The 23,627-nt window shown below is 41.8% G+C and overlaps 4 protein-coding genes across 6 annotated transcripts; 3 read left to right on the top strand and 1 right to left on the bottom strand.

Annotated features, from left to right (window-relative positions):
• Positions 1–453: 453 nt before the first annotated feature.
• nrbp1 (nuclear receptor binding protein 1) lies at positions 454–5,898 on the top strand. Its single transcript, XM_086061050.1, has 18 exons — positions 454–989; positions 1,197–1,474; positions 1,629–1,751; positions 2,148–2,249; positions 2,341–2,430; positions 2,504–2,544; positions 2,637–2,731; positions 2,799–2,882; positions 2,981–3,039; positions 3,197–3,295; positions 3,406–3,538; positions 3,626–3,716; positions 3,786–3,836; positions 3,904–4,039; positions 4,120–4,173; positions 4,245–4,308; positions 4,405–4,460; positions 4,582–5,898. The coding sequence occupies exons 2-18, from the start codon at positions 1,220–1,222 to the stop codon at positions 4,675–4,677; spliced, it is 1,629 nt and encodes a 542-aa protein (XP_085917176.1). The 5' UTR covers positions 454–989; positions 1,197–1,219; the 3' UTR covers positions 4,678–5,898.
• On the bottom strand, positions 5,820–18,907 carry LOC147158647 (macoilin-1). 3 transcript variants are annotated; one of them, XM_086061048.1, is made up of 12 exons: positions 18,725–18,907; positions 17,387–17,646; positions 16,053–16,194; positions 15,518–15,644; positions 15,286–15,409; positions 15,001–15,176; positions 14,198–14,666; positions 12,926–13,084; positions 12,669–12,830; positions 12,467–12,593; positions 11,248–11,422; positions 5,820–11,041 (listed from the first exon to the last, which is right to left on the bottom strand). In XM_086061048.1, the coding sequence occupies exons 2-12, from the start codon at positions 17,461–17,463 to the stop codon at positions 10,851–10,853; spliced, it is 1,929 nt and encodes a 642-aa protein (XP_085917174.1). In that variant the 5' UTR covers positions 17,464–17,646; positions 18,725–18,907; the 3' UTR covers positions 5,820–10,850. The 3 variants fall into 3 exon arrangements, with proteins under 3 accessions (XP_085917174.1, XP_085917173.1, XP_085917172.1); XM_086061047.1 differs by lacking the exon at positions 18,725–18,907 and having other exon boundaries at positions 12,467–12,596; positions 17,387–17,504; positions 17,598–17,634; XM_086061046.1 differs by having other exon boundaries at positions 5,821–11,041; positions 12,467–12,596.
• LOC147158648 (E3 SUMO-protein ligase ZBED1-like) lies at positions 7,612–9,801 on the top strand. Its single transcript, XM_086061049.1, has 2 exons — positions 7,612–8,793; positions 8,900–9,801. Exons 1-2 carry the CDS (start codon positions 7,622–7,624, stop codon positions 9,549–9,551), a joined length of 1,824 nt encoding a protein of 607 aa, XP_085917175.1. The 5' UTR covers positions 7,612–7,621; the 3' UTR covers positions 9,552–9,801.
• Positions 18,908–19,462: 555 nt separating the features above from the next.
• On the top strand, positions 19,463–23,284 carry LOC147158646 (serotriflin-like). The gene is made up of 7 exons (XM_086061052.1): positions 19,463–19,623; positions 19,810–19,910; positions 19,997–20,087; positions 21,377–21,519; positions 21,627–21,721; positions 21,968–22,050; positions 23,097–23,284. The coding sequence occupies exons 1-7, from the start codon at positions 19,524–19,526 to the stop codon at positions 23,222–23,224; spliced, it is 741 nt and encodes a 246-aa protein (XP_085917178.1). The 5' UTR covers positions 19,463–19,523; the 3' UTR covers positions 23,225–23,284.
• Positions 23,285–23,627: the final 343 nt, after the last annotated feature.

Genomic DNA, 23,627 nt, shown 5'->3' with positions numbered 1-23,627 from the left:
AATTTTTCTGAATATTTTTTAAATGACTGGGGAAAAAAACAAATTCCATGAAACAGAAAATTAAAACAAACAAAACAAAGCCACCCCCAATTTTGTTCAAGTTCCGTATCCGTACCTCTGTGTGTAAAAAAAAAGCGCTAGATAAAAAAAATATTTATCAAATAAAATGGGAGGACGCCAATTCACGGTTGCCAGATATCATTTTAACAATACTAGCGAACAGTCAGTTTAAACACAGAATTATTTTTATTTATTTAAATTATATACGCGCAGAAGATAGAATTCTTATTAGTATAGTTATCTTGCGTTTAAAGATGTTTAGAAAGTGTAGGAATGTTAAACCATTCTAAAATATGAAAGTGTTTTCATCTATTTATGCCGCGCAAAGGGGACTGCGGCTTTTAAGATCTGGCAACCCGAACCTACTCTGACGTATTACAGCGCTCGAGTAGTGCAGTGTGCATCTGGAACTTGTCGCTATCACAATTGGCTGTGTGTAAAAACTAGCTCTTTACAGACCTTGAATATGCCACGTTAATTGACTCCTTTACGTGTCTGTGGTTTTTCCCATTGAAACGTTTCTATGTTAGCTGTCAGTAAATGTATGTAGCAGTGTCGTAATGGTGTAATTGTGTCAACTGTGTTTAATTTTCGGCGTTATCCAAGGGAGTAGCAGCAAGGTTAACCCAAGGAGCGGTTGGCTGCTTCAGAACGCTAACGCTAACGTTAGCTTTGCATTTCCGCTCTGCACTTTCAACTGATTTATTAAGTGAAAATTGAATCCTGTTACTAAGCTTTGTCGAGGCTTTTGTCGCCCCGATGGTGTTCTCCAGCTAAGGAAATTAGCCGCAAGGAACCCAGAAGATTTTTTTTTTCATTTTTAGCTAACGAAGCTTTAAAAAACAAACAAACAAAAAAAGCAAGCTTGGGACCGGAGACGAAAGTGTATTAAACTGGAGCTGACACCGTCACATTCCTTCCTTTAACACGTATGTATTACATATTTTTGCTTGGGCTACTGGTGTGTTTTCTTATGTTGTGGCCTTTTTCCCTTTATGGCGTTCGTTTAGCATTTTTTTTTCTCCTCAAAGCGCCAGCTGTTAGCTACCGCTGTTGTTAACCTCCACCGTATTTCAAGCTAACGATAAAAACACAAAAGCGAGCGAATGATCGATAAATAGGGCTCATCATCGCAGGCTGCCCGGCGTGACCAGCCACCATGTCGGAGGGCTCCGAGAGCAAGCAGGCCCCGGACGCGGTCCAGGAAGCCAAGCCCGAGCCGATGGCGTCTGCTGCCGCTACGGCCGCCGCCGCCGGTCAAGGCGTGTCGTCGGTGTCTCCCCCCGTGTCGGTGGTGAACCAGCCGCCCGCCGCCGCCGCCGCCACGGAGGACGACGAGGAGGAGGAAAGCGAGGACGAGTCTGAGATCTTGGAGGAGAGTCCTTGTGGACGCTGGCAGAAGCGCAGAGAAGAGGTTAGTTGTTATCCGAACTCACTTTATGCAATTGGCACAAAAAGCGAACGATGCTTTTCCTACTCTCAATTCTATACAATGTTTCCTTTGGAGGTAAAGTAATCCCGCCACTGTATTACAACGATCACATGGTTTTGATTGTCCTCCTTCGAAGGTGAATCAACGAAATGTACCCGGCATCGATAACGCCTACTTGGCCATGGACACTGAGGAGGGAGTCGAGGTGGTATGGAACGAAGTCATGTTCTCAGAAAGGAAAAACTTCAAGTTACAAGAGGTTGGTGAACTGCGAGCTATTACTTTTTTTCCCGTCTTAACACTTGTATGTTCCAAAATACATTGACTGTGAGAAGAAAGGGGGTGGTTGAGGAACCGAAAGGAAGACTCTTGTTCACACATTCCTCCAAATAAAATAAAATATGCCACTCTTTCTTTTTTTAAATGTTGATTAACATTCTACTAACAATGCAAATGAGGAAAATTCCTGAAAAAAAACCTAAAAAAATATTTAAACATATTAGCGGGGGGGGGGGGGAATAATGTTTAGTGTCTTACCGTCTCGCTAACAACAAATTGAAGGCAAGTGGTCAGACATGTTGCCTGCAGTGGAGCAAAAATGCGTTATTATAAGTTCAACAAAAATCTTAAAAAAGTCGTTCCTTTCTCTCGACAGGAAAAGGTCAAAGCCGTGTTTGACAATTTGATCCAGCTGGAGCATTTGAACATCGTCAAGTTCCACAAGTACTGGGCTGACGTCAAGGAGAACAGAGCCCGGGTACGCAGGCGCCGTCGTCTCCCATCGCGCTCGCCCTCCCCAACAGCCATTGTTGACATTGTTGGCGTCGTTACCTCTTTCCCCGCCGCAGGTCATCTTCATCACGGAGTACATGTCCTCCGGGAGTCTCAAGCAGTTTCTGAAAAAGACTAAGAAGAATCACAAGACTATGAATGAAAAGGTGTGGGAAAATGGAAGACATTTGTTACCGTCGCCGCCGATTAGCGTTTCAATCCGTTGTCTGTGCGTTTCAGGCTTGGAAGCGCTGGTGCACGCAGATTTTGTCCGCCCTCAGGTGAGTCCTCGAAAAACGACACGACTCCTTCAAGCCGGACACGTCGGCGACGTCCGCTGTTGACGATTTTGTTTTTTTGTTTCCCGCGGCAGCTACTTGCACTCCTGCGAACCTCCCATCATTCACGGCAACCTGACCTGCGACACCATCTTCATCCAGCACAACGGCCTCATCAAGATCGGCTCAGGTAGAAGAACGTCGTAATGAAGATCAACATTTGCCTTTTTTTAAAATTTGTATTTTTTTTATCCTAGTGGCTCCAGACACGATTAACAACCATGTCAAAACATGTCGGGAAGAGCAGAAGAGCCTTCATTTTTTTGCTCCAGAATATGGAGGTAAGAGCTTGCATTTGATTTTTTTGCTACTTTCTTTTTTTTTTTTTTTTTGGGTGCCAATCCTCTTCTTTTTTTTTTTTTAATACTGCTCCTCACAGCTGTTGCCAATGTGACCACTGCGGTGGATATCTACTCCTTTGGAATGTGCGCCTTAGAGGTGAGGGCTGCGTTTACCTCGCCGGTAATAAGTGCACTGTGAAAAGGGCTTAGTCCAATTGGAATTCTTGCCAATCAGTTGTAGGGACACATAGAGACCATTTAGTCTTCAAAATGAATTTCTAATGCCATTATTTTTTTTTTTATGCCTTTCCCAGATGGCTGTGTTAGAAATCCAGAGTAACGGGGATTCGTCGTACGTTTCGCAAGAAGCCATAAACAGCGCCATTCAGTCCTTAGAGGACCCCTTACAGCGGGTAAGCAGTCTTCGACAGGAAGTTGCTAGCCAACGAGTTTGAGCCCCCGCCCCCTTTCAATTTGTCATCTTTTTTTTTTTTTTTCTCTCTCTCTCTCTCTCTTCTCCCAGGAATTCATCCAGAAGTGTCTGCAGGTGGACCCGGACAAGCGTCCCACGGCCAGGGAGCTCCTGTTCCACCAGGCCTTGTTCGAGGTGCCGCTGCTCAAGCTGCTCGCCGCTCACTGCATCGTCAGCCACCAGCGTGAGCGGACATTTAAATAGAGCAGCAAATGTTGGACGTAAATGTCCTCACGTCATTTTTTTTTATTTTTTTGGGGGGATCTCGTAGATATGATTCCCGAGAACGCTTTAGAGGAGATGACAAAGAACATGGACCCCAACCTGGTGATTGTGGAGGGGAAGGAGGGCGTTCAGATGAAGTGAGTGCGCTTTGTTAACTGGTTGGAGGACTTGGATTTTTAGCCTAACTTTTTTTTTTTTTTTCTTAGGCTGTCACAGTTTCCCGCCCTTGAGCTGGACAAGTTCCTGGAGGACGTCAGGTACGAGAACATTTCATATCACGGCTAACGTGAGCGAGATGATTGAATCATTGTTCCTGGCTGTCAGGAATGGCATCTATCCCCTGACGGCGTTTGGGATCCCATGTCCGCAACAACCTCAGCAGGAGGCGGTCAAGTCGCCCATCGTGCCGCCCTCCGTCAAAACGCCCACCCCGGAACCCGCGGAACTCGAGACCAGGAAGGTGAGAACGAGCCACGCAGGCTAAGCGCTACCGAAGCCTTTCCTTTGCCCCACCTGACCCACAGCGCCGATTGTCCGCAGGTGCTTCAGATGCAGTGCAACATCGAACCCGTGGATGAAGGCGCCAAGCATCATGTGAGGCGCCTCGTCGATATGTGCTCGCACAGAAACGATTCCAAAAGTTTAAACTTGATGTTTTCCTTTAGCTGACTTTACTGCTCAAACTTGAGGACAAACTCAACCGACACTTGAGCTGCGATCTGTTACCAAGTAGGTTATTGTCTTGCTAACCAGCTAACTCGCTAGGCTGTCTCTTGATGAAGCTCCTTGTGTCTTTTTTTTTATTTTTTATTTTTAATTTTTTAGATGAGAATATGCAAGAGTTGGCCGTGGAGCTTGTTCAGCTCGGCTTCATCAGTGAGGTAAGTTCCACCATGAAGAGAAAACAAAAAAAGAACCTTTGACGTCTAAAGCCGTCTGCGGCAGTGAATGTGTTCACTTACCTCCCATTTGAAGACATTCCCGTGACTTTTTGCCGTCCAGGGCGATCAGCCTCGTCTCGCGTGCGTTCTCGAAGAGGCCTTCTCCAAGTTCTACAGCCGCAACGGTTCCCTCAACCCTGTGACGGTCTCCTCGTAGCCAAGGGACCTCCCCCAGCGGGCCCCTCCTCCGCGTCCCGGGTCGGCCGCCGTCACCTTCCTCCTCGTACGCGCAAGAGGAAAGCCTTGCTCTTGACTGCGCACCCTCGCCGCAGTCTTTTGTTTGTTCTGGCGGGACAAAGCTGCCACTAAGTGGTTCTCTCTCTCTCTCTCTTTTTCTTTTCTTCTTTTGAAGTATTTTTTATTCTTCTCTTCCAACCAGTACAGCCATCAAGCCTCGTTGCAACAAGAAGAAGAAGAAAAAAAAGCTTGTTTCTTTAACTTAAAAATGTTTAAACTGCAAAAAAAAGCGGTATTTTCCTCAAGTCAGTATTACAACTGTATTTTTAACATTTTTACTGGTAAATAACTCTCCTCCCCTCCTCCAGATTACTGAAGTGTTGTCAAGTGTGTTTGGGCTGCTTTCCTGTCCAGATCAAGACAATTGGAGAAAGCGTGTCGTCGTACAAGTTGAAAATATGCCAACTATTTATTTGTGTGGGCTGTCATTCACTTGCAGCACTATTGTGGCCATTCGTTCTGAATGTAAGCTTCTACTTATCCCTTTTTCATGCAATTATCAGAACAATCTTTTTTTTTTTTTTTTAAAGGCTCATTAAACCTGCACATGCTCATAAGATATACTATCTTGCCATTAATAATTGTTTCCAAATTTAGTCCGGGGCCAAGGTAGGAAAACGGTTCTCCAATGCTGCTGTTTGAAATCACGCCGTTACTTTCTCCACAAGCTCCCGACTCGTAATCAAGTCTGCGAAGGTGGCATTCATTTTACACCAGAGGCTGCTTTCCATCAATGTGAACGTCATAATTTATTTGAATTTATTTTTTTTTACACTTGTGTCTGCTCTGTATGTGCTTTGCTAGTCGATGAGAATTAACGTGAGCAAAATTCAGTCAAGTCTGTAAAACTATTTTCAAATGTCCGTGGCTGTGAATAGCGGCACATTTTGCACTTTTCTCTCCCACCTGTTTACTTTGAGTGAAAATGTCCAGCAGCCTCGCCCCCCCCCCCCCCCCCCCAAACATGCTAAATTAGCCAAAAGGCCATCATAGGGGATCATTTGCGTTGCCTTTGCTGCGACTGTCTCACAGGGTGTGTACAGACTTGGAGAGCACTTGACACTCACGCTTTCTGCTATCTATTGGTTTGCCCTTTGTTTGTTTTTTTCCACTTCCTGAAAATAAAAATACTAATCTGCAATTTGCTCTGTTGTGTTTGTTTGAAATCCTAACACAAACCTGTCTTAAATAATGCGATTAAAATGATGCACACAAATGAGACAAAATTCATTTATACAAAAAAAAAATTGGAATTCTCCATTCTCTGATTTAAGAAAGGGTAGCCCTTGTACAAGTACAGTATACTCTTGTACATACTTCATGTCACAATGTGTGCTCCAATACACTTTCATGCTGACAAAACACGTCGCCGTACAAATTGACAAAGAGTTATAATAATAAAAGCAAAGCCAGACTAAAAAATAGTTTTGATATAAAACACCTTAGAAACACGCTCTAAATAAAAAGCCCCCCTCCCACACACAAATTGGTGACATCACAGCTCTGGAGTGTCATCCAGCTGTTGGTTGAAATATCCATTCTGTACAATTCAGTGTACGAGTAGAAAAGAAAAGAAGCCCAACTACAAAAACAGTACATAGCACTTCAGTTCAAACACAGCACGCGTTCAGACGTTCACATTAACTTCGTGTCTTACTTCCATGTTTGAAAGTCACGTTTAGAGGCACAGTATTTCCGTTTGTGGGCCACGTTTGGTCAGTGGACTCCAGTCCTGGACGCGGTCTCGATCCAAACACAATGTCATCCAAATCCAGGAGATAACAGGATTACTGTCAAACCTGCTCAATCCAATGACATTTGTGTTAAATGTATCGTTCCAATAGTTAGCCACTTGTATAGACAAAAACACACTGTTGCATACTAATTGCTTTAAAAAGATAGAATATTCAAATTATTATTTTTTTGTGTGGTTATAAACCTGATCATTTATATAAAGTATCCCAAAAGTCACTATACACTTCTTTTTTATATATATATATTTTGTGACACAAACAAAATAGTAAAAAGGAAATTATTAATAACTTTTGGGACACCCTGTATATGTGAATATAAAAAAAAAAAAAATGAGGCCATAATGCTGCTTAGAGACAGTAAAGAATAATTAATCACATTAGAATACAGTTGCAGCTTTTTTTTCAGACCCAAAAATAAAAATAAAAATATGTTTTGATAAACATAAAAAGCTCACAAAATTTGGAACACACTTTTCATTGGACAAATGTGAATAATATATTAGTTTGAGTTGGAGTTATGATTTGCATCAACTGTGTATAATGAAGGTGAGTAACCAGCAGTTTTCATTCAAAAATATTTGGAAAAAAAATAATTGATTTGAATAGAAAATGAGTTGAAATTTGCAAGTATCTTGATTCTGACGACATTCAAATCCAGTGGGTAAAAAAACAATACAGAAAAAAAAACAGTAGAGCACTAACTTGATTACCACAGCTGCCTTAATTCCCTTATTTCAAATACACAATAAATCAACATGTTTCTTGCTTTGAAAAAAATGATTCTTTTTTGTAAATTAGTTTTTTTAAATGCTAAATCTTGAATATTTTTACATTGATTTACATGCCAGAAAATTGTCGCTGTACAGAAAATGTATCTCCAAAATGTAACGTTTTTTTTTTAAATTATATATGTGGATATATATATATATTAGGGGTTCCACTTTAATTTGACCAAAAAAGCGTTTTTTTTTAAACGCATTTTAATCACGGTTTGTGTTTGCTCTGATGTGCATGTATACCATGTGACCAGTGGAGGGCAGCAAAGCACTTGACGCCCCGCAGTCTGACGGATCTGACGAAGTAGAAGAAGAATCGTTTGCGTTCAAAACAATGCGGAACCATTTTATCAGTGCACATTTTGTGATACACCGATTAGATGACACCGACGGACTTGTCAACATGGAGCAATGGAATGAAGCCGCTGCGCGTGGAGTGTTGGGAGGCAAATTTTTTTTCCAAATGCAACCCGATGGAAGCTTTAATAAAAGCGTGGTCTTTTGCCTATTTTGCCAAAAACAGTTTGCATACCACCGCAACAATTCGACCCTCCGCTACCACCTGAACGCAAAGCATCCTTTCGCCAACGACACCGATGACGCGAGCAGACCCGCCACGAGTCGTCAGCAACGCAGAATCGGCGATATCATCGGCTTCAGGACAAGTGAGTCGACATCGGAGAAACTCACAACCTCGATCGTCAACTGGATCGCTCTGGACTGCAGACCGCTATCAATAGTCGAAGATAAAGGGCTCGAAAGCGTGCTCCAGATTGCGACGTGCAATCCGACTTTGAAGCTGCCTTGCAGAGACGCTATTTCAGACATACTCCAGCAAATGTACGACACTGAAAAACTATTAAAATTCGACGTGTTAAAGAACGCTCAATTCGTGGCTCTGACTGGGGATTACTGGACCTCCGTTCGTGATGAGATTTACGTCGGGGTTACCGCGCACATTGTCGACGTCACACACGGGACATGGCACCTGCAGTCTTTTATCGCGACTGTGCTGAACACAGACAGCAGACATGTTGAAAACTGCCACGAAGAGTTTCTCTCGGTGGCGGAGGCTTGGGGAATTCGGCAAAAGATCACCACCATCGGAACAGAAAGTGCACCGAAGGCCGCCGAGAGACGCCTCCAATTCCAACACACGCCTTGCATCGCTCACATCTTGCAAAGCACCGTCGCGGTTAGCCTTTTCGAAGGCGGCTTTAACGGCGCGTTGGTCAAATGTCGCAAGATCGTCGCTCACTTCAAACACAGCCCCGAGAACACGGAGGAACTGTACCAGGAGCAATCGAGACTGGGTCAAGAAAACGAGCCGCTCGTCCAAGATGTTTCCACAAGATGGACTTCGACGCTCGATATGGTCGCTCGTCTACTGAAGAACCAAGAAGCGGTTTTTACTGCTTTGGACAAACAGAAGCATGCGCTTCATATGTTAACTCCGTCGGAGATTCTTCAACTCCAAAAGCTGGCGATTGTCCTTGAACCATGCAGGTAAATAAAACTAGTCCAAATACAAAAAAAAAAAAAAGTATTCTTCACGGGATTTTATTGTTATTGTTTCTTCAATAATGACTTTCCCCGAACTGCCTCCCCGCAGATTTGTGAGCGAGCTCCTCGGAGGCGAGACCTTTGCGCCGTGTTCGGTGGTTTTACCCGCCCTCTGCCACCTGCAGCACGCCATGGAGGTCTCCGACGACGACTCGGACTGCATTGCGAAATTCAAGACCGCCTTCGCAAAAGACTCATCCCAACGCGCGGCGACGCTCAACCGCGAATGGCTCAAGACGGCCACCGTGCTCGACCCGCGCTTCAAGGATTTAAAGTGTCTTAAAAGGGGGGAGCGAGAAGAGGTCTGGACCAGGCTCGAGGTCCTGCTGCAAGAACAGTTTGACGGCAGCGCCACGCAGGAGCCCAAAAAGAAAAAGAGGCTCCTCTCCTCGTTTGAATCCGACTCCGATTCCGACGAGGAGGCCCAGTGGGTCGGGGCCCTGAAATTGTACCGAAGCGAAATCAGCATCAGCGAGACGGACTGCCCGCTGCATTGGTGGGCCGGTCGAGCGGCGACCCACCCGGAGCTGTCCGTCCTGGCCCGCAAGTACCTGAGTAGCCCGGCCACTTCCGTCCCTTGCGAGAGGCTCTTCTCGCTCGCGGGTCACGTCGTTACTAAAAAGAGAGCCGTCTTGAGCGCGGCAAACGTCAACAGGCTGGTTTGTCTGAGCAACTGGCTGAAAGAGAAGGAGAATAAGTAGCGGCGGCGGCGCCGGCGGGTTTGTCGTTTTTTTGCACAAAAAGTGTTACGGCCTAACGTACGTTCGTTTCTTCGTGAAGGAAGAGAGATGTGCATGTTGTTTTAGCTATGTAAAGGAAATGCACTACTGCTCTCGAAAAAAAAAAAAGTTCCTACAATAGCAATTGAACTTTTAAGTTCAATTTTAGCCTGTGACTGTTTTGTATTGGAATGTGATTAAATGCTTTTTTCCCCCCAATTGACAATATTCACGTCTGTCTATTTATTTATTTGGCCATTAAAACTATTTTTTTTTTAAATGTTGATTTTGGGATAAATTGTACATAATTAAAATGTGACTAATCAAGATTAATGACATTTTAATTACATAATATTAAAAAAAAATACCCCTAATATATCACATATGATTTTTTTATATGTATCTGAATTTTTATGATTTTATAAACCTCAAACTTATGCAGTCTTGAGGAAAACTTTTTTTATACCTCCACATTTTGTTTTATTTAACTGAAATGATTAAAAAATTTACTGTGAAAAACAAAGAATGACATACTACGTATAACAAGCAAAACATAATTAACAAATTAGTTCCCCCCCCAGATAAATGAATATAATTTCTAAATGTGATTTAAAAAATAAAAAATGTCATTGTAGCTATTTCTCTGATAAAATACGCAAAATTCGGTGGTAAAAAAACGTCCTTTTTTTTAACACTTAAAAACTTCTATGTAAAAGTATTTTTGATGTTTTTCAGCTTAAAAGAAAACTCCCCAATTTAGTCACAACTTTTGTCACAATAAAATCCCTACATTTGGAGGAACATGCTTTGCGCTGGACAGCGACTGCAATGTATGTAGTAAACCTACCGACATTATTCAATGATTAGAAAATTAGCAAAACTTGTGCTTTTCATCACGTGTGTGTGTGCTGTGACCTCGCCGTGAAAAGTTTTGTGCTTGCATTTTCCGTTTTTTTTCCAATTTCCTTTTTTCAAAGCATGAACCTGAAGAGAGTGACTACCATTGAATGAAAAAAAAACGAAAAACATGATCTGACTTACACGCATGGACCCAATTGGATGCCTAAGTCCAGGTACCTGTGTATTAGCCTCCCGCCGTTGACAGATCATCTTTAGCAAAGGTCGAGCGGGATGTCACATTAGCACCTGCAGCACGCTCCTAAGGCCTGTTGTTGCGCGGAGGCCGCTTGGCGTCCTCTGGAAGCGGACGACAATGGCGACGGCTGACATTGCATCTCGTCGAGCCCCTCTCTTCCCACCCGACGCGGGTGCGAGGGGGTCCTACTTCTTCAGACACTGGTACATGAGGGCGCGCGGGTTGAGCATGTAGCGCTCGGAGCCGAGCAGCTTGGTGAGGTACTGAGGCACGGGGGGCCGGGGGGCCACGTAGGACACGGCGGGGCTCACCGCCATCACCTCGGCGATCTTCTGCTTCATGCTGCTGATTTCCTTGTCCTGCCTCAGCAGCTTGTCTGACGGACACACCGAGAGGAAAAGCAGGGTTACTAAACTTACCAGTTCATCAGTGTGATTTTTTTCTTCTTCTTGAAATGCAACATTTCCGTTTCAAAATGTGCAAAAAAACACGCAAACTGTGACTCATGTAATGACCGCAAGAGGGTGCTGTTGCGCCACATAAATGTCAACGCCAACTCCCAAATAAGAAACGATGTGGAACCTTGAGCGATCTCCAGCTGCCTGCGGGCGTCCCCCAGCGCCGAGAATAGGTCCAGCTTGATGCGCGTCTCGGCGCTCAGGTTGTACTCCAGATGCTGAGCCTTGTCCTGGAGGGCCGACAGGGTGGACAGCAGCATGTCCGTGTCCTTTTCCACGCCGCGGTACTTCCCTAAAGCCTAAAAATGGTACAATGTTCAGTTGGGCCAATTTATTTGTTAACCACCTAAACAGCCTTAAATAAAGTTAATGTATGTTTTAAACAGCTAAAATACACTGGGGTCAATGTGCAGACAATAGAACAGGACAGGACAGGACAGGACACACTGAACTACAGTTTCTTATCAAGCTAATTTACTGTCATTTTGGTTTAGCTTGTTGTCCCCAATTAATTATGTAAAAAAAAAAAATAATAATAATAATAAAAATAAGTCAGGGATGAAGAAAACAATGTTAGGAAAGAGCAACTACAACACAAAAAGAAGCAAAAAATAAATAAATGTCGGTCATTAACTCATTCACTGCCATTGACGGCTATAGACGTCAAAAATTCATTTGAACTATTTCTATTGGTTTAACATTTTTCCCACTTTTGTATGAAAACCTAGATTTTTTTATTGTATTAGAACAGACATAAAATTTGTGATTAATCATGAGTTAACTAGTGAAGTCATGCAATTAATTACAATTACGCCCCTAATTTTTAATAATCTTTTCCTTATAAAAAAAATTGTTTATTAAAAAGGAAAAAAAGATTATTAAAAATTAGGGGCATCAGGCGATTAAAATGTGTAATTAATCGCATGACTTCACTAGTTAACTCACGATTAATCACAAATTTTATAAATCTACGTTTTCATACTCTTGTTAACAAAAGTGGAAAAAAATGTTAAACTAATAGAAATAGTTCAAATGAATTTTTGACGTCTATAGCCGTCAATGGCAGTGAATGAGTTAAAACTTGTCAAATTTAGCCCAAAGATAAGAACAGGATTATTATCTGTGTGTGAATCCATCAAATGATGATACCGATAGGGAAAAAAGTAGACATCTATTTAAGGGAGGTGTTTAAATATCCAAACTAGAGTCCAATAGGGCCCACTATTTGATAAAACACGCCATGTTGACTTTTATCCAAAATGAAACCGATCCAGATCATAAACAATAAATACACTTCGCTTCGCCACGAAGCAAATACGAGAATCAAAAATGTCAATAAATACCTCCACATTACTCTCTAGATCGAGCACCCGACTCTCTTTCACTTGATATTGCAGCTGCAGTTGTTTGTACTCGCTCTCCAGATCTCGAACTCTTTTCCGTAACATTTGGCTTTCGCCGTTCTCCTGCCTGCTGCCAGACAAAGAAGGACAAGTCATGGGATTTATTTTACATACACAAAGACATATCGGTTGCATTTCGCACCTGGTGGTCAAGGCCCTGGCCGCCTCGTCGGGCCTGTGCGCCAGAAGCTCGGCCACCTGCCTCTCCAACGACAGCCTGGCCTCCGTCTCTGCCCGCGTCTTCTTTTCCAGCATGGCGCTGGTCTGCTTGTCCCGCTGCTTGGTTTTGCTCAAGCACATGATCCTACAAAGGAAAAAAAAAAAAAAAAATGAGGTCACGATACTTTCAATACATCCGAGAAGTGGCGGAGAAGGAAATATAGAAAATGGTTGGCTCACTTGCTCTGCAGCAGCATGTTGGACTGTCGCAGCAGGGCCACTTCGGGCCTGAGGCTCCTCTCGTTGTTGGTGAGGTTGCAGATGTGACTCCTCAGCTCCTGCTCGCCGTGTCGGCTCACCTGCAGCTCGCCCCTCATCTTTCTCAGCTCCTGCTCCAGCCTGAGTTGAAAAAAGGGGGGAGAATATCAGATCATCAGATGTTGCGAAAGTAGTTGGATGTAAGAATGGGATTAAAAAATAATAATAAAAAAAAAAACACTTTGCTAGTACTGACTGAACTACTATAGCTACTTAAAAAAAACCTGAAAAAATACAGACTGAAATTTCATGAATTTGTACTGTCAAAGTAAATACACATTGATAACTTTGACAACATAATACTTATACAGAGCAGAATTTAACCCCCCCCCCCCCCCATTATGTAGCATATTTATGTTTTGTTTTTTAAACCAAGAGCTAGCTAGCGCTGGCTCAGCTTTTATGCTATCAAAACAACATGCTCCCGTAGAACTGCTAACGTTGTGAACTCAGTAGCAAGAAAATGTGAAAGTAGTGAACGATAACAATTAAAAAGGGTATTCTGTATCGACAAAATATGTGTTTAAAATAAAAGCATAATCAGAATTTTGGAATGACAACTTTTATGCTGTCAAAACAACGTGTCCATGTAGCATTGCTAACACTATGAACTGAATAGCAAAAAATTGCTAGCGTAGCTAATGATAACAACTAAAAAGGTATATGTACCGTATTTGTGTAAAAAAAAAAAAAAAAGGATAATGAAAATGATTGGAATGGCAGAACTTTTACACTATCAAAGAACGTGTTTCCGTAGCATTACATTGTAAACTGAGTAGCAGGAAAATGCTAAAATAGCTCATGATAATATGATATTTTTACAAAAAATGGATGAGAATTTTGGAATGACAGAACTTTTATGCTATCGAAACATGGCCCTGAATAGCATTGCTAACATTGTGAACTGAGTAACAAAAAAATGCTAAAGTAGCTAATGATAACAACAAAAAAGGTATCCTCTACCTTACTTGTCTGTGTTAAAAAAAAAAAAAAAGGATAATAAAAGTTTTGGAACAAGAGAAGCTGGTGAGTTTTACGACTGGTACAAGACACAAACAAATAATATGTAAACATATAAATATATATACATATATATTAGGGGTGTGGATCTCTCCTATAAAAGATGACTTGATGCATACAGTATCTCGATGCATGGGGTTCAATATGATTCAAGTACGGTAGTAGCAGTCTCACCTGCTCAGCTGCTCAGCATGTTGATTCTGAGCCACTGAAGCACTTTTATCGGCACCATCCCGGTTCGGGCTGACCGTTTTCCCGCCGCACCGTTGTTTCTTCTCCGTCCTGCCAGCAGGGGGCGAAGGCGTGGTCGTGTTAGTTCGCCGGACTCTTGGTGACGGGTTCTTCACCACGCGTGCAGCTTTGCCGGCCTGTTCCTCCTGAGGTAGTTTTTCCGGGGTTGCGGATGATTCTGGTCCCGGTGACCCGTTGCGGAGCGCCTCTCTGGACTCACTGGAGCTGCCTTTGGACAACAACGGCTTCCGGTTGGATTCGGCTGAGCGGACTTCCTGTGTCGCCTTTTCGGCCGCTCGCTCCTCGCTACGGATTTGGAGGCAGTCTACGGTGTGGGACTCGTCTTGAGGGAGAAGAGCGCCGTTCTGATACTGGTACTGACTGGACTCTGACTTTAACTTCCATTTGGAGGCTGGGAAGACCAAAACAAATAGTTCCCTTTTTTAAAATATATTATATCTTAATTTGATCTTAATATTTGCTCCACCCTCTGGCATAGTCATAATTTACTTATTCAAATTTTTTTTTCCTATCCCATGTATTCACTGAAAAACCCTCTTATTCACTGTTATTTATACTCAAGCCCTGTCTAAGTATTGGTAACAGTCAGTTTTGCTCTGGCGCCATCTTGTGGCATCTTGATGCATCATGCAGTGCTTTGGCGCCACCTTCATTGTCAGCTCATCTATCTATCTATACAAGATACATTCAGATGTCATTCTGCTCATGTTGCATTGGCAACTTACAGCCATTGTCGGCCGCCATCTTGGGGTACAGCGGCAGGCCCGGCGGGAGCGAGTGCTGCAGCAGGTGCATGTGGAAGTCGTTGTCGCTCTGCACCGCCTTCTGGATGCGCAGCTTGAAGATGTTGGTAAAGTAGCAGGTGGCGTCAAAGCCCAGATAGACAACCGGATAGCCGATACTGAATCACACACACACACACGGAGTCATGCGAACCAAATGAGGTTTCATCTATAATAAAATGCCAATTTAGGTTTTGTTGATATCAGTTTTGCGTGAATTGAATATACCAGTGAGCAGCAAAGAGATGAGAAAGATTGGCATGTGAGGTTTTGAGGTCTTTGAGTCGAAGGGACGCCTCTGTGTACACAAGAAGAATCCACAAGGACACTGTGGAGATGCAGATGCCCTTTTCTAAGGAGACGAAGCAAAAAAACAAAACAAAAAAAAACATTGATGAGAAATATTGTACATTTTGTCATTCCATTGCACAACAATTAAAAAAAAAAATTGCACAGTTACCTGTGTGCCAAATATAATTGAATACCACGTAGGTGCTGGCCACAAAGAAGAGCCAGTGCAGAGGAACAAAAATCAAACAAAAGATGTCAAGTGTGAAGGCGGCGCACACAAAAAACATGCAAATGACCTGCAAGCACACAAACGATGTCGTTAGTAGGATACAACAACCGCAAAACATTGCCCACAAGTCTGCTAGCTTAATGCTAACAACACTGTATACTGTATTTTTTTTTTATCCTCTGCGAATAAATATTACTGCAATTTACAGTAGTTGAGTGAAATTCACATTTTCTTTTCTTTTCATTACTGAATTATATTGCCACCTGGTGGCCATGTCAAGCATACCAGAAGGCACAATGAGTCAATCGCGATAGCCACTGGTATATTTTTGTCTTATTTTCAAAATGTACAAACAATTGAAATGACCTACATTTACCAAATTAATTATAATCAAGAGTTGAGTAGTCGTACATCCACACTTATTACATATTAAAAAAAAAAAGAAAAAAAAAAAAAAGAAGCAGGGGGTCCTCACCAGCCCATGGCAATGGAATGTTGTGTACACGCTGCCAAAGAAGAGCCAGCATGGCCACAAGTATTCCAGACGAAATTCCAGAAGGAAATCTGCCAGCAGCACCAACATCCACATGGCCATAAACTTCAGGAAGGTGTATGCGCTGCAAATATGCAAATTGATAGAAAGACAAATTTGAGTCAGTAACGCTGTATCTTAAACATCCTTTTAAATGAAGCCACTTCACCAACAATTACTCTCTTTTTTTTCTCTCTTTTTTTTTTTTGAGACCACCACAAAGCCCAGAAGAAGAGCCGTGGTTTCCTCCCTTTGTTCTGCTCATCCATCGGGCTGCTGTTGCCACATCGGCCCTTCTTTGTTTGGTAACCATGGCAATATTTCATCTGGAGGAGAGCGAGACAGCGAGGGAGGGAGGGAGAGCCATGCACAGCATCCTCCCGCACATACTTCCAATTGCAATTGTTTTCGAGTGCGACTGCTTAATTTGTGTTTAAAATCTTGCGAGGACAAAGGGTTGAATCGATTTGATTTTTTTTAAAGTCCTGTGAGAAGTTGTTTCACAAAAAGGAGCACAACATGGGACGTAAAAAAAAAGGCCTGACTTTAATCAATAAAAATATGACTAATTACTACATTTAAAAAAAGTCCTAATAGAAAGCCAATTGCTTTTTTAATAATAAATGTATGTTGACATTGGCAATAAGTATACAATTTACATATCTCAAGTTAAGCAAGGTTAGAAGTTGTTCCAGAAAAGGGAGCAAAATGCAGAAGTTGTCTTTAATTTGTACATTTAAATTGTATTATTTGTATTTAAAAATTATGAAAAAAAAGATCATAAACGTTTAATCATTTATATTTTCAAATAAATTCTTCCAAAAATATGAGGTCGTTAAACATTTTTGGTGGCACTTTTATACAAAAATAATTACCATTAGTGTGCACCAGAAGCTAAATAAGTGCCCTTACCGGCAATATAACACATTTTTTTAAATTGATCACCGCAATTGTTAATTGAATATAAAATGGCATGAAACGAGTGTCAATAAAAGCAGGAAGATTGCAACTTAATGCAGCTTTCTTCTCTTTGTGTGTGAACAATGAGGTGGCACGCACGCACGCACGCTCGCACACGCACGCACAATAAAAACAACAACAACGACGAGGCGGCGGTGGTGGTGGCGGCGGCGGCGGTGACGTGATGCAGACAGGTGAGTGGTGGACGTGCCCACTGGCATGCACACAAAGACGCAGACGGGCAAGAAGGCAGCACCACAACAAAAGCAGCCGGCAGCGGGCGGTCAGGCTGTCTGTCTGTCTGTCTGGCTGTCTACCTTTCGGACAGCCGCTCGCTTATTTTCAATTTCTTCATCTTTCGGAGCCTGCTCGCGTCCACGTATCGTTTCTTCATGGTATCTTCTTCTTTCTCCCTCTCCCCCCGTCGCCCTTTGTCTTCCACCGCGACGGAAGAGGAAGAAGAAGAGGAAGAAGAAGAAGAAGAGGGACGGCTGTTTGCCTCGCGATGAAGAGGATGTTCACGCCAACCTGTGATGATGACGATGGTGGCGAGGAGGATGGTGGTGCTTGGTGATGTCTGGGGTGGGAAAAAAAAAAAAAGGAAAAAAAAAAGGGTACCAATGAGCGGCGGTGCGCATGCGCAGTGGATGGTGCACCTATAAGCGTGGAAGGCAAAACGCCGTTTTCAAAATGATCCCCTAGTGATGAAATTGAGAAGTCGTTTGATATTCATTGTTGGGTACAGCGACAACATGTACTGTAAAATATTTAAAATGCTGCAAAAAGTTTTTAATGGAGTAAGTAAGGTTTTACAGTTGCGTAAACTAATATCACATACACCTTCCATTTCAGATGAAGCTGCAGCGTAAACACAAAATATGATAAAATACAGATAAGGGGTCAAATTTGGAGCGCGAGAGAAAAAGGATCAAACGAGAGACTTTTTAGCACGATAACGTCTGTCAGGGAAATGAATTTGAAGCCGTGCTGTCCTTTCCAACGAAAGGTGACATAAAGGTTAGAAGATTTAAGACAAAGATTGAACTAGTGTGAAAATGCCAGACATCGTGTTTTGAGAAAAACAGGCACTGCTTATCACAAGGCTAATACCGTCCTTACAGCAAAAATATGAATGGAAACAAAATGTCATTTCATTTTGACATTATTTCAAATAAATAGTTGAATGAAACAAAACATGGCCAACTGTTACAAATTGAAAACAAATGAGTGAGCCAAAACACATAGGAGATAATGAGCTCACTAACAAATGATATCATGAACACTGTTAAGTTAGTAATATTCACACAATTAACATAATACTTCCTGCATTATGCATTAAAAAAAAAATACACATACTGATGCAAACCAAGGTTAGGATAGTTCATTTTCAATTTTCGCCAGTTCATATCATTACACAGTTAAGGAGCCAATCTGGAGCTTTCAAAGAACCAGCACGTCCGACATATTGTTTTGACAGTGGCCGCTCGTTACAATAGCAGTGAAAGGCATTAAATAATCTCCGTGGCATCTACGTGACACCGACATCGCTTAAGGTGAAAATCACGCAGGAGGAAAAGGAACCGAAGTTTCCCTTCACTTATAGAGGGAATGAAGGACATCCTGCTTTGGAGAACAATGGATGAAGGAAGCCCTACCTGCCTCTTTTGGCTCACGATTCAGGTGCCTGTCAGGGGGCAGGTGTAAATACAGCACCGGAAATCGAGAGGGGAGGGGGGGAAATCCAAGAGACGTTGCTGAATAACTGCAGAGGAAATTTAATTTAGAAGGCAAAAAATAAATAAATAAATATATATATATATATATATATATACGGGAAGTTGAATCGATCTATCTATCTATATGCAAAATGTACTTTGTCTTTGTTTTTATACAAATAGCAAGTGTACCGTAAAATGCCATGAATAACACGCACCCACATATAATACTTTATCAGCGAGTGTTTGCGCAGGTTAGCGTTAGCTAACAGTGGTATCAGTGTTAGCTTCTGATAAGCGGCGCATACTAGATAGAATGCTTGGTGAACTTGACGTGGGGACTCGGGTCTTTTTTTTTCTTTTTTTTTGTTGCCAATATGTAACCACTGCACGAACGAATCACACTAATTAAGCATCATTTGGTCCTAACGTGCTAACTATTTGGCTAGCTTGCTAACTGAAAGCAGCCATACCTGAACAACCACGAAGTTTAGGGTAAGGTCAAAGCAAATCAGGATTAGCTGTAGAAGCCAGAGTTTGGCAGTTATTCTTGCACCGCCGGACAATATAAACAGAGAGCGCTAAAATCGTCAAGGTCGTTTCACAGGTGCCACAATGCAGGAAAAACTCCCGCGATATGCCCTTGAGCGTATGTGTTTAAGCTCACGTGGCAGCGTGGCCTCGGCGTATATATAAATGGAACGGTGGCCCTAAGAGGGTGTCGCCCAGGTTTTTAGCAATGAACTCGTTCCTTTTCACCTTCCTGTGCACCTTGGGCCTCTGTGCCGTCCTTCAAGTGTCAGCCAGCTTGGAGGAGGATGCGGAGACCGTGCCTGTAAGTTCAATAAAACTCAAAAGTCAGTGATGTCAGATGCATTTTGGGGTATTTAATTAATGCTACACTTCTTCTCCTATTTGTGATCAACCTACCTGAAGAAAGGTGAGTATATTTAAATTGCACAACTTTTTTTCCAGGCTCCCCAGACAAAAATTTCGCAACATCTTTTAATGCCGATTGACTTTAGGAACAGTCCTGACCTCGTCCTCGGAACAGAATGAGATTGTGGATAAACACAACGCCCTGCGGAGGAACGTCAAGCCGACTGCTAGCAACATGCTGAAAATGGTAAGCAATACCGCGTCAAAGGTATTGATCGTCCATACCGCAATGAAGGCAGTGAATCCAAAAGTGTATGTGTTGCTCCTCCACAGAGTTGGAACAGGGAAGCGGCAGCCAACGCTCAGAGGTGGGCCAACACCTGCTCCATGAACCACAGCCCGGCCAGCTCCAGGGAGATCAGTAGTAAGTTGCTCATTAGCCAGCATCTACATATGCCGTTGTTGGACGGCATTTCTATTTTTTGATGCCCCCCTGAAAATCGTGTCCACCCTGTCATGTCATTAAGCCTGTAAGAAACTCGCTAATGTTTTCAGTGAACATTACAACCAACATTTTGTCTTTTTTCGGTGAACAGCAGTAGAAGAATAAATATATAATTTTCGGGGGTCATTTTCATATCGTATGTAGTTGTCCACTGTTTATCATAGTGGAAGATGAATTCATATGAAAACCCTTTCAGAAATGAGAAACATTTGTAGAAAAAGTACACAGCCAGTTTGCTAACTGACTCATGCTAGCTGTAGCTCAACAATGTTTATGCTAGCGTTAGCCAAAATGTCCACCCTTTCAGCAAGCTCACGCCACTTTTTCCATTCATCATCTGAACTAAAATGACAGTTAAAGGTAGCAAAGGGTCCATTTGGCTTCTGTCCCCTAAAATTGTTGTCCACCCTGTCATGTCATTAAGCCTGTAAGAAACTCGCTAATGTTTTCAACGACATTACGACCAACATTTTCTGTGAACAGCAGTATAGCAGAATAAATATATAATTTTTTTGTAATTTTCACATCGTATTTAGTTGTCCACTGTTTATCAAAGTGGAATGTGAATTAATATAAAACCCTTTCAGAAATGAGAAACATTTGTAGAAAAAGTACACAGCCAGTTTGCTAACTGACTCATGCTAGCTGTAGCTCAACAATGTTTATGCTAGCGTTAGCCAAAATGTCCACCCCTTTCAGCAAGCTCACGCCACTTTTTCCATTTATCATCTGAACTCTAATGGCAGTTAAAGGTAGCAAAGGGTCCATTTGGCTTCTGTCCCCTAAAATTGTTGTCCACCCTGTCATGTCATTAAGCCTGTAAGAAACTCGCTAATGTTTTCAACGACATTACGACCAACATTTTCTGTGAACAGCAGTATAGCAGAATAAATATATAATTTTTTTGTAATTTTCACATCGTATTTAGTTGTCCACTGTTTATCAAAGTGGAATGTGAATTAATATAAAACCCTTTCAGAAATGAGAAACATTTGTAGAAAAAGTACACAGCCAGTTTGCTAACTGACTCATGCTAGCTGTAGCTCAACAATGTTTATGCTAGCGTTAGCCAAAATGTCCACCCCTTTCAGCAAGCTCACGCCACTTTTTCCATTTATCATCTGAACTCTAATGGCAGTTAAAAAGGTAGCAAAGGGTCCATTTGGCTACAAAACAATGACCAAGATGATCTTGTTTTTGTGCTCTAGCTAGCGGTTGCGGTGAGAACTTGTACATGGCCAGCTACAAAAACAGCTGGAGCAACGCCATCCAGTCGTGGTACGACGAGGTGAAGGACTGGCGCTACGGAGTGGGCTCCGTCAACGGAAGAGTCGTCGGACATTTCACACAGGTGCGGATAGACAGGCCACTAAATCCCAAGCAGTGCCTTCTTTTACTCTATAATCTCTTACGCGATCAAGTAAGTCCTTAAATCAAAAATAATTTCTCCCTTTCTAGATTGTTTGGTACCGCTCCAACCAGATTGGCTGTGCTATGGCCTACTGTCCTAACTCCCGCTACAAGTATTTCTACGTCTGCCACTACTGCCCACCGTAAGTTCATAAACGCCTCCAATCCATAAAAGAACACACATTTGATTCATTTTATTATTACTAATAGTAGCACTGGTAATAAAATGGCTTGGATTTAAATAAGGATGGAAAATTAAGAACCAGGAAATATATTTGGAAGTATGTAATAGAAGCACATTTATTTTTGGTTGAGGCCAGGATTCAATAAAAATCAGCAAGCGAGTGTCATTATGCAATAAATAATTGATGTTGTGACCTATATTTTAGTGGAAATTACCAGTTGTCTCGCCCCTACAAGTCCGGATCCACCTGTGCTGACTGCCCCAACGCCTGTGAGAACAAGCTGTGCAGTAAGTAGAATCCGCCTGTGCTCGCATTAATGATCCAATTTCAATGACTTGGTCCCAAATTTATAGCAGTAATTTATTTGCTATGTCTTTGTTCGTCTATCTATGCCAGCAACATATAGTGGCAGGGAGAACAGTTAAATGATCTTCCACTAGATGGCAGAAGGTGCAGTTGTTTATGTAGCCACCTGTTGCCATTCATACAACAGGATAATAGCTTTGTGTTCAACTTATCGGGCCTAAAATTTCACACTAAGTAAATTAAGACGAAATCGTTCCTTCAGTGCAAGTATAGCGTAATCCCTTGTTATTTCTGGGGTTATGTTCCATCTTTTTTCTTACATTTGTATATGGTAAAGATACCATCAATACATTCAATAATCAAACTGATTGTTTCCTCCTTCTATTCAAACCAGTTTATGGATTACAGTTCGTTCTAAATAGCGGTGGTAGGCTATATTCAGTTAGCTAGTTCTTTAAAAAGGAGCTGAACGGCTCTCTCTTAAAAAAAGGAAAACACATTTTTGTAGTTCCCTCTATTAACTCATTCACTGCCATTGACGGCTATAGACGTCAAAAATTAATTTGAACTATTTCTATTAGTTAAATTTTTCCCCCCACTTTTGTTAACAAGAGTATGAAAACCTAGAATTGTTTTAATTGTACATTTAGAACAGATGTGTGATTAATCGTGAGTTAACTATTGAAGTCATGCGATTAATTACAATTAAAAAATGTAATCGTCTGACGCCCCTAATTTTTAATAATCTTTTCTTTCTTTTTTTAAATTAGGGGCATCAGGCGATTATTATTTTTTTTATTGTAATTAATCACATGACTTCACATGTTAACTCAAGATTAATCACAAATTTGATATCTGTTCTAAATGTACAATACATTTTTTTCTAGGTTTTCATACTCTTGTTAACAAATGTGGAAAAAAAGGTGAAACTAAAAGGAATAGTTCAAATGAATTTTTGACGTCTATAGCCGTCAACGGCAGTGAATGAGTTAATAAATCAACACACTGTGGTATCATCCCCCTATAGCCAACCCTTGTCAGTACACTGACAAGTACAGCAACTGTCCTGAGCTGAAGCAGCAGCACGGTTGCAACAACAGCAACGTCGCCTCCTGGTGTCCCGCCTCCTGCAAGTGCTCATCTCAGATTAGCTAAATGACTCTGACTGAAACGTTGCATTGAAAAAAAAAATGTAATAAAAAATCTTGCAATTTGCATGTGCAGTCATTGTTGTGCGTCTTTTACTTTTATTACCTGGTAGATTTGCTCCACTTCCTACCCTGCAGATGTGATTTGTTTGTAACCAACAGGAACGTCATTGTATCAATGACGCAATTAAGCTACTGTTTGTATTCATTTATATATTTAGAAAGAAAGGAATTCAAGTACATTATATTAGTATTTCATTATAAATAAAAATAAATAAAATAAAGTAATGCAGTATGTATGTTATGATTATTATTATTTAAAAAATAATAATTTTAAACCACGCTTAATAGATAAAATAAATACAAATAATAACATTTCCTAAAGGGTTTCTCGGGGCTGGTTGACGTTC

This window comes from Leptonotus elevatus, chromosome 18 (assembly GCF_054856555.1).
Source record: "Leptonotus elevatus isolate MCC_2025b chromosome 18, RoL_Lele_1.0, whole genome shotgun sequence".
Taxonomy (NCBI): Eukaryota; Metazoa; Chordata; class Actinopteri; order Syngnathiformes; family Syngnathidae; genus Leptonotus; species Leptonotus elevatus.
This window is presented reverse-complemented; position numbering and strand designations above follow the sequence as displayed.

Bases quoted from the DNA above. Each gene is read 5' to 3' on its own strand.
- nrbp1 (XM_086061050.1), top strand. From the start codon at position 1,220: ATGTCGGAGGGCTCCGAGAGCAAGCAGGCCCCGGACGCGGTCCAGGAA. The intron at 3,717-3,785 runs GTGAGTGCGCTT...TTTTTTTCTTAG, and splicing joins AAGGAGGGCGTTCAGATGAA to GCTGTCACAGTTTCCCGCCC. The intron at 4,174-4,244 runs GTGAGGCGCCTC...GTTTTCCTTTAG, and splicing joins ATGAAGGCGCCAAGCATCAT to CTGACTTTACTGCTCAAACT.
- LOC147158648 (XM_086061049.1), top strand. From the start codon at position 7,622: ATGCGGAACCATTTTATCAGTGCACATTTTGTGATACACCGATTAGAT. The intron at 8,794-8,899 runs GTAAATAAAACT...GCCTCCCCGCAG, and splicing joins ATTGTCCTTGAACCATGCAG to ATTTGTGAGCGAGCTCCTCG.
- LOC147158647 (XM_086061046.1), bottom strand. From the start codon at position 17,463: ATGAAGAAACGATACGTGGACGCGAGCAGGCTCCGAAAGATGAAGAAA. The intron at 14,667-15,000 runs GTAAGTTGCCAA...TGGTCTTCCCAG, and splicing joins GATGGCGGCCGACAATGGCT to CCTCCAAATGGAAGTTAAAG. The intron at 13,085-14,197 runs GTGAGACTGCTA...TTTTCAACTCAG, and splicing joins CATGCTGAGCAGCTGAGCAG to GCTGGAGCAGGAGCTGAGAA.
- LOC147158646 (XM_086061052.1), top strand. From the start codon at position 19,524: ATGAACTCGTTCCTTTTCACCTTCCTGTGCACCTTGGGCCTCTGTGCC. The intron at 21,520-21,626 runs GTGCGGATAGAC...CTCCCTTTCTAG, and splicing joins TCGTCGGACATTTCACACAG to ATTGTTTGGTACCGCTCCAA. The intron at 21,722-21,967 runs GTAAGTTCATAA...CCTATATTTTAG, and splicing joins GTCTGCCACTACTGCCCACC to TGGAAATTACCAGTTGTCTC.